Source organism: Grammomys surdaster, unplaced genomic scaffold, assembly GCF_004785775.1.
Source record: "Grammomys surdaster isolate TR1022 unplaced genomic scaffold, NIH_TR_1.0 189, whole genome shotgun sequence".
NCBI classification, from domain to species: domain Eukaryota; kingdom Metazoa; phylum Chordata; class Mammalia; order Rodentia; family Muridae; genus Grammomys; species Grammomys surdaster.
Genome location: NW_021604634.1, coordinates 788,742 through 798,590, shown reverse-complemented (window position 1 = coordinate 798,590; position 9,849 = coordinate 788,742). Strand labels below are relative to the sequence as shown.

The 9,849-nt window shown below is 39.4% G+C and overlaps 1 protein-coding gene across 3 annotated transcripts in view; it reads left to right on the top strand.

Moving 5' to 3' along the window:
• The window catches only part of Atp9b (ATPase phospholipid transporting 9B (putative)), a 216,265-nt gene that overhangs the window by 121,017 nt on the left and 85,399 nt on the right, over nucleotides 1-9,849 (top strand). For all 3 annotated transcript variants that reach the window (XM_028768921.1, XM_028768920.1, XM_028768919.1), the window contains exon 12: nucleotides 8,506-8,666. In XM_028768921.1, the coding sequence (XP_028624754.1) occupies nucleotides 8,506-8,666 (161 nt within the window). The remainder of the gene's footprint in view (nucleotides 1-8,505; nucleotides 8,667-9,849) is intronic.

Sequence of the window (9,849 nt, the reverse complement as noted above, 5' to 3'; positions counted from 1 at the left end):
GGAAGGAAGGAAGGAAGGAAGGAAGGAAGGAAGGAAGGAAGGAAGGAAGGAGGCAGGCTGTGGGTTGCCTGATGAGCATAGGACCTGCCGTTGCCAGGTGTAGTCTCATTCTAGTGAGAGCATTGCTGACCCAAGCTCAGCTCACTGTCTTCAGATAGTAAAGATCAGGCTAGTGTTCTACTTCTTAAGTAAATTCAAAAGGTAAGTAATATCTATTAAATCACATACAAAATTGGCAAAATAAATTGAAGTGTCCTGCTGCATGGATACAGACAGTTAAGACTTAGTAGTTCATATCTTGAAATGAAAAATAAACAAACCTAAGATGGAAAAAAAAGCCTACCATATTATATTATTTATCTCTCACTCTCAGTCTCTCACACACACACACACACACACACACACACACACACACACACGGGGCGGGGTGGGGGGAGAAGAAGGATGAGCCAAGCAAACCAAAGAAGGCACTGATTCCCAGAGATGGCCTCATGTGACCATGGAACCTTAAACAGTAAACTGAGCACCTATAGTGTCCCAGGAGAGAGCCATCTTAGTCGGGTAAAGCTGGGTATCTTCTCAAGGACATGCAGATACTCATTTGTATGTTATATATGACACATTTTAAAGGTAAAAAGTAGTAATAAAAATGCATGATGCTAGTTGGGCAGTGGTGGCACATGCCTTTAATCCCAGCACTTAGGAGGCAGAGGCAGATGGATTTCTGAGTTTGAGGCCAGCCTGGTCTACAGAGTGAGTTCCTGGATAGCTAGGACTACACAGAGAAACCCTGTCTCGAAAAACCAAAAACCAAAAAACAAAAAACAAAAAAATCAAAAACCATGGTGCTGTTCATCACAGTTATTCACCCCACTCAGCCTTTAAATAGAGGGCTACACTCTGTCCTTTCATTCCTGGGAACTGTGAAGGGAATCACAGAAGCTCTGCCTCACTGACTTTGTCAATGAAGTACCAGCATTGGGAGGTGGTTTTTTTGGTTTGTATTTTGTTTTTGTTTTGCCACTGTGCACATATCCTTAAAGGACAGCCAAAGCATTGACCCCAGAGTAAATAGTAATTTTTACCAAGTAGGTGAATTTGTAACTACAAAATCTTTGAATAATTCAAAAAGACTCTATGTATAGTTTGCAAGTTTTATTTAGTTAAACTACGTTGCTAACCAAATACCTGACCTCAGATACCAGTTAGTGAATGGTACTGAGAACTGAGGTGAGTCGGTAGCATAAGGTGTTGAAGTAATTGTTGTAATTTGGTGGATGAGTTGGTTAAATCATTTAAAACTGAAAGTTTTTTTTTTGCATTGTTAACACAAAAATCAGAAAAATACATTCAGTGTATTCAGAGCACTCTGTAAACTCTGGTTGCCATTCCATATACTTGACTTACACCCTGTATCACTAGCATTTCGAGTGTGCCAGGGCAGAGGCTTCAGATCTTTGACAGGATTTCTTCCTTATGCTGGTAGATTTTCATTCAGAAACTTCCCAGTCCTATACTCCAGAGTGTTAAAGCCTACCAATTCTGCCCTGAATTCTGCATGATAAGAAGATATTATGTCAACTCGTCAAAAATAAGCAATCCATGTGGTTAATGGACTGAGCTTTTGATTTGGAGATGAAGCTATACTTTACTGAGAGCAGATGCCAGGAAGACTGTGTGCCAACCTGGAGCACCCTCTGCTGGCAAAGACTTGTCATGCCGCACACTCATTTTTATGTCTCCCTATTCTTAAAACATGGGTGTGAAGAGGTAATGAATGAAATATCAACAGGATCATGGGCTGAGTATATTCAAAATGTAGACCTTGGGTGAGAGTGAAAACTAACCGTAGGATTTAGTCTTCTCTTATCACCAACCTTAGAAAGAATGTCACTGTGATATAATACGATCCTAAGTAAAGTACACTAGGAAATGACGGGCTTCTCTTCGTACTCAGTGCTAGATTGCAGTGTCCTTTGTATATATGAAGTAAAAATGAAAATTCCACATAGATCTTTTACCTATTTCCCTCATTTATTTTGGTTTTAAACACAATTTTGATGTTTTACAGTTGACAATTTTGAAATAATCTATAATTATTTAAAATAAAAATGTTAGCACATCAACATGTTAAAACCATTGTATTATATTTGCTGGCTTTTAACATTTAGATTATAATTCAATAAAGGTTTTAATGTCGAAAAGGGCTGCTACCCAGCAATCAGCAGGACAAAGTGATCCCTCTTGAACATATAGAACCAGCACAAGCTTTTTAGAAGCAGACCTGAGATTTGATGCATGCATGGACTCATGTGCTTGGCTGCTGTGCTGTTTTCTGTATTACTGCAAATTATGAAGAATGTTTTGGTGAGTGGAGTATGACATAGTAAAGGCCAGAGCCACTGTGTAAACAACAGCATTTTCAGAAGATAAGTTCTTTAAGCCAGCAGTGAGTGTACCTGCAGCAGGCTGTTCGTTCACTGTGAGGAAGCCATGTCACAGTGTGCATGGTTCTACATTAAGAAAGAAATAGGGCCTACCTCGTGTGAGACAAACTTGAAAGCCTTTGTCTCCTGATTAGCTCCTTGAGTGTTCAGCTTCCCTCTTTTGTCTGGTACATGATAATTGTACTGGTACATTTTTGTTTATATTTAGAAACAAGTGTGATAACCGTGTGTGTGTGTGTGCACACTTGCACACGCATGTTTATGCAGTGGGTATACATGTTGAGGCCAAAGTTGATGTTTAATGTTGTTTCTCATTCACTTCTCCACCTTTGTATTTTGAGGCAAGTTCTCTTTAACCCAGAACACAGTGATTCTACTGTTCTGCTGGCTGACAAGTCCCAAAAGTTTCTCCTGCCTCTCCCTTCTCAGCAGGGAAATTACAGAAGTGTACTGACACACACAGCTTTTACTTGCATGCCAGAGATTGAATTCAGGTACTCATGGCTATACTGTAGGCACTTTATGAACTGATCAGTCTCCTCAAGGCACCCACCATTTTCTTTTTTAAAATGTAAATAACCAATGAAAAAACATATTGTGTAATAAATTTAGTAAGCCAAGTGAGAACCCTAAATTCTAGGGGAAAAATGTCAAAAATTTTTATGTAGATAGGAACCTGTGTTATGAATTATTGTTTTTAACTGTAGACCTGCATGTCTTACATAGATACAGAGTTTATAGTTTAAGGTAAACACACTATATTAGGCATTGTTACACTGACACACACTTAGAGAGCCTTTAAAGCACAGACTATTGAGCCAATAGACAATAATGGCCCAAAGAAGCTCTTCTTATTTCACAGATCACTGGGGCGGCAACAGTAATGGTCAGATAGATCGTCAGCGTGTGGCCAGCTACATGGCTGCAAACAGTTAAAGCTTAATAGTTCATATCCCAAAATGAATAAATAAACTTGAGGTGGCAAAAAACTACCTCATTTTATCATTGTTTGAAGTGATAACTTAAAAAATTCTGCTAATAATTTAAGCTCTGTGATGCTATTGATGTAAGATTCAGGGATTAGGTGTAATGTACAATTTTCATTTATTTAAATACAAATACAAATCTTAAAATTACTTTGTTTTAAATATTGGATTAAATGTGATAGTACAGACTGATTTGTTTCAAAGATATTGAAATGAATAATCCTTTTATAGCAGTCCAGTTAGGTTCATAGTTCTGCATCAGTGTTGTGCTAAATCCAAATGAAGAGACAATAGTTGGTCCACAGATAGCTGGTAAGAAGATGTTAACAGTTACTGTTTCCTTCTTGCGTATCTTGTCTAAAGATATACTCACGTTCATGGAGTATCAAATGAATTAGGCATTTTATTAGGGGCTTTTCTCTCAAGTAACACTGTATTCACAAGGAAAACATAGGGCAGTTTAAAATATAGTTTTCTTCAGGGCTGTACATTGACTCTGAAATTTTGTGATTCTGAAATACTTGCATGTAAGGAATGAGTACATGTAAATCTTAGAGCATTGCTAAAAGTGCTGTGATATTTCCATTTTTGAATCTATGGGTGATGCTGTTAGCAGCAGTTAGTTGTACTTCAAAGCTGTGTTTCATGTACTTTTAAAGCATGTATACGGTGTAAGGTTTTGTAACATTGTTGTTGCTATACTTTGGTGTGCACATTGATTTCTTAGGAACTTAGTCTGTGCAGGTACTTTTAACTTTGAGATGGATGGGAGCGTTGCTGTTCTATAGAGATAAGGTCTGATCCTCATTCGTCCATGTGTTCATTAAAAAAACCAAACTGACTGATCCTTTCTTGATTAAGCAGGAGAACACCGTATTTACCCTTTATTGTTGGTATAAACCATTATTTTACTGAGAACCATTAGCTATTTAAAACTTGGTACATAAATTAAAGAGGAGCTAAATGGATTTGTGATCGTTGCCATTAGTAGCATTTTAGATTATACAGGCAATTATTGTGTTCATTATCCTAGAACAGCCCCTTTGCAGAGCCATTGTGGTTGTCTTAGGCATTATGCTCAAATTTTCCCGTGGAGATTAAAATTTCCAGTAGCGTATTTAATTTTGTTATCACAGTTGTTTCAAATAAAACAAATATTATGACAAGTAGAAGAAAATTTGCTTTACTAATATAAGAACTTAGTAGTAAATGTCGGAGATTACTTCCTAGAGTATCTAATTTACCTTTTCTCATACAGTCATCATTAATTCAAGCGATTAATAATATATCTTAAGATTTAAAAGTTTTTACAATCATAGCAGAAAGTTCTGCATTGTTGAAGTGTTTAGGAAATTCTTTAGTAATACTGAGAGACATACCAAAGCTGAAGGTGACACTTTCAGATGAAATACTTTGCAGAAAAAGTGAATATAAAAAGTTTATTGGTTGAAATGTTTCACTTTTTTAAAACAAACAAACTAGTATTAAAAACTTCTTATTGCTGCCCTTTCTTGGAATTAATCAAAGTCAGGGTTGCCATTCCAGTCAAGGAAGGGCAGGAAAGGCACCCTGAAAGAATGTGAGAGCCAGCTGTCTGCCTGCTGGTGGAGAGTGGATCTCACCTGCCTACTGAGCCTGTCCTCAGGACCCTCCTCTCCCTGGAAGGGAGTAGGAGAAAGGAGCATTCGCTTGGCTTCAAAATTGATATCCACTGGTCCGCAGTCAACTCCATCTGTCTTGGTCAATTAGAATGGTCTTAATGTCTTGAATTATGTGCAAATCCTGTGCATGGGCAACTTTGTGTCTCTAACCTCTATGTGACATGTGTTTCTCAGAGGTTTTATGCAACCTTTGGTCTTCACTGCTCTTATGCAGGGGGAAGTGTGAGACAGTGGTTATGCATTTTGCAAGACAGTAATTCTTTATTTTATTACAAAAAAAAGGCCAACTCTGGAAGGCCAGATTAAATCATTCCTTTCACTTTTTAATGGGATTTGGATGAATAGAGTAAAATATGCACTTTGCATTCATTGATAGCATCTTTAGGTTGAGGTAATTGAGTCTTTTTTCCCTGACTGAATGAATAATGACTTCATCTGATCCTCAGTGAGGCCTGAAACTTAGACCGCCTTTGTCACAGCAGAAAGATCTGGGCTTTGAAACATGCTCTACTTCCCTGGCTTAATTTTTCTTCATTTTAATCCCAAACCCTATTTTTCTCAATAATTCAAGCATAAACTACGTAGTAGTGAAATAGCGGAAATCGCATGGTATTTGTCCTCCTTGTGCTGCTTTTTAAATGGAGCTGATAAATCAGCCACTGAGGTCTGAGCTGCCTCATTCTCAGGAGGAAAGCAAGACTGGGGAATTGTCAGGATTCTTGAATCCTGGTCCTTTCACAGTGCCCACTCTCCAGGGAAGTAGTCACTTTACTCAGGAAGGGCTCAGCCGGGTTTGGGTAGCCTCCCATGATTTACTGGGCTCTGAGGCAGTCCATCTGCTGCTGAGAACTAGAGCACATGTGCTGAGGGGCAACTTAAGCCTGATAGTCTTCAGTTTCCACAGAGACTGTTGACATGAGCTGCTGTGTGCTGTGCAGCATTCGGAGTCCCATTGGTCACCATTGAAGTGAGATGATGCTCTGTGTGCATCAGATGTGTAGTTATTATTTGAGGTTGCTTGTTTAGGACTCTTGCATAGTCATGGCAGGGTTGGGAGCCCCTGAGTGAGAGCATGCTGCATATGTGCTAGGCTGTGCTCCACTAATAAGGGCAGAGAAGAGCCTAGGAGGGCCTCTGCCCACTGCCCTCTGCAGCCTGGGGCACTGGTGTGGGTGCAGACTCCAGTTGTTCTCCTGGAGACTGGTCAGTGCTTCTGGTTTCTTTAGTGCTTTCAAAGATCATGATGTATTTACCAACATATTCCAGACATAAACCTAGACAGAGAAGAACACTGTGTTTGGATATTTCCAAATTCTGCTATTTGTATATTGGATATTTCAGAAGACATAGAGTACTAGCATTCATTTTGTTTCTCTTAGTAGACTCTTTCTTGCAAGTAAAAATGAATTCTCATAATTAACTCATTTTTATAACCCCAGAGTCTAGCACACAAGGTGTAGGAGGCACGTAATTACTTGTTTAATTAGTTTTCTTTACAATGAATGTAATGAACTTTCTTAGAAACTTAGCTATTTTTCTTTCTAGCAATGGCTTCTCATGATCTCATAAGAGTTTGTGGCAAATATTAATCAAAACTAGATTTGAACTAAATTATGAGCTTTGGAAAAAGCTAATTTTCTGAGGCACTATGAAAAAAATCAGAGTAGTTCAGCTAAGTCTCAATTATTTACATTATATTTTATTTTCTTTTATTTTTTTAGTTAAGATTTTGTTGGTTATATTCTTTCCGTTTTTTCTCTCTTTTTCTTTTCCTCTACTTTCTTCTCCCCCATCACAACCCCTTTGCCCTGCTTTCCTTTCTTGTTTTTAAAAAACTGTGCCAGATTTAGGGTGGCAGGGAGATGCTTAGCCTGATAGTATTTGTTCTACTGTTCACACCACCTGAGTCAGGGATCCCAGTGGACAGTGGCCATGACCTCATCCAGTATTGTGTATATGCCCAATAACCTAGCGCCTCCAACCATTACTCAATGGATAAGAGTTTGGTGCTGGGTCAGATGTAGTGACACATTCCTGGTTTTTAATATTTTGGAGGTAGAGGCAGGAGGATCAATGTAAGTTAGGGGCCAGCCTGTCTATGCAGGGAGTTCCAGGTCAAGCAGAGCTACATAGCAAGATCCTGATTTAAAAAAAAAAAAAAAAGTGAGCTAAAAATAAAATTTTGAGGCTAGTCCCCAAAGTCATACAGTTTATCTGAAGAGTGACTGGGTCCAAGGTGAATGTATAACAGTGAAAACAGTATGCCTTCTAGACTTACAGTCGTGTGACACTGTACACAGTGTAACCTTCTTCCCTGCTAGACTTAGAGAGTTGTGCCATATGACACTGTGTACAGACACAGTGTTGCTTCCTTTCCAGAGCCCTGTCAAGAAGCTGCTGATGGGTCCTTACAGTATAGTAAGAAACTGAGGGCCCACCCTGTGTTATGCCCTTGGGAGGTAGAGTCCAAATCCAAGTGAGCAGGCCTCAGCTCAGTAGCCTCAGCTGTTGTGTGCCTTCTTTTCTCCCTCCCCTGCTGCAGCTTCCCTGGATTAACCTCAAGCAGCACCCCTCACCGCCCACACCCAGAACTGCACTTTGTTCTTTATGGGTGAAGTGGGAAAAGCCATCCACAGAAATTACCAGAGCTCAAAATTGGAGTTACACATTTCAGAAGAGCCAGGTTAGGTTCTCCTTACTTTTTAAGGCAAAGGCTATTTGCTCCCTGTTTCCAAAATCAAGGAGAAATGAGTGGTTCCTTTGGTGTAATTTTCCTTATATTATTTATGTGCTTAGCTAGTAATCAGTCCACAGGATGAATGTCAGTGTAGTATGTTACACTGGAGGAATCAGAAGTGTGGGATTTGCATAAATTAAACAAGTTCCAATTCTAAACTGACCCCCATGATCTCTTTCTCTGTAAGTTTTTGCAGAAACTTGCAGAATGACTGACACATACTGTCCTGCAAGTGGGGGACTCTGGATCTGGGCGGAAGGTGTCCAAGGGATACTTGAGGGTGACAGCAGAGATGACCTCACCTGGCATGCCACAGAAGATGAATGTTTTGCTCACAGAGTAGTTGTGATGCAGTCCTGCTTTTGTCATTCTTGGTCTTGTGCTGTTGGCATTTTCTAGTCAGCACACAGCAGATGAAGCTGTGGTGGCTGGTGGTTCACTCTGGTCTCCCCAAGAGCTCTGGACAGGTTACCACACATTTGCAGAAATCCTACCTAAATCTATGAGAGGCGTGGGAAGAGAAAATTAGTAGTTTTGTGTTAAATTATGATAAAGACTATTAAAATCTTATGTTTTCTCAAGTTGACATTTTCATGTATTCTGATCAGGACACTAGGGGTGGGTCCAGTCTGGGCATGTATTAATGTAACACTTTTGTTATTTTTTTTTTTTAGGTTGGTTTATTGGACCTCGAACTCAATCAGTTGACAAAGGCGCTATTTCTGGCCTTAGTTGTTCTTTCTGTTGTTATGGTAACCTTACAGGGATTTGCAGGACCTTGGTACCGTAATCTTTTTCGGTTCCTCCTTCTCTTTTCCTACATCATTCCGATAAGGTATGTTTAAAATTAGAAGAACAAAATTGTCTTATTTCATAATGTATGATTTTTCTGAAATTGTTTTATCATAATGTGAAAAAAAGTTACCCAGTCAAAACTGTAGAGGAAAGGGCTGGGAACCCAGATGAATAGAGCTAGTTATCTGTAAGTGGAATTTAGAACATGATTAGTTTTGCTAGGGTAACTTAGACAAAAGTGCCACTTTTCCTGCTTTTAACAGTGTTGTCTCAACAGCTGGAAAATTGCTCTTGTTTAAACATAAATATAAATTAGGAAGAAAAAGTTTGCAAATTGCTTGTTACTGTCTTATTTCCTGTGCTCTAGGGCCTGTGTACATTGTTGATATTTGAAATTACCTATTTTTGAAAGCCAGACCTATTAGTGTTCACCTGTAATCCTTAGCCATAGTCAGAATGCTAAGGCCTGGCTACATAGCACCCTGTCTCAGGAAACAAACCAAAAGGAAGTTCCCCACTGTTTAAGGAGGATCTGATAGATCGTTCAAATTAGAAAAGATGCTGACCAAGGCAGTCTTCAAAAGGAACTATTTTTCAAAATGATAAGCAGTGTAACTAGAGATTGATGTATAAGCAGTTAATATTCCGTACCTATTTAAAGGCTCAAACAGCCTCAAAAATCTTATCTTTAGAATGATATCCTTAGCATGTTTGTATTATGCTTACATATATAAAAGACTGAGATTTTTCCTATGAGTAACCCTTGTGACTCATGAATGAAGCCTGAATCTAGACTAACTGTCATTTGTAATGTCAGTTAAGATGACAGGGATCCAGACAACAAGGCTCTTGTATGCGGCTGCCATTACTGTTACCCCCACACTTCTCATGCAGATACTCCTCACATTTTGACACAGCCTCAAAGCCAGCCAGCTCCACAATTTTGTCTTTGGGACACTTTGCCTCATGCATAGGCTGGGCTTGCCTTCTCTAAGAATAACACAAGACTGTTTTCACTTAAGCTCTTCACATCTAGGACGCTGTCTACTGTACTTACAGTTAGTTCTTTGTCATTCAGACATCACCAAGTACACCCTCAGGCCTGAGGAAGGTCCTATGAGCCATCCCAAGGCACTTGCTGCCTGTCAGTGGCTGCCATTCTGTGTGGCTCTGTGCTGATGCCTGTCTTCTGTTGGCCACAGCTCTCCACCACCAGACTCTGT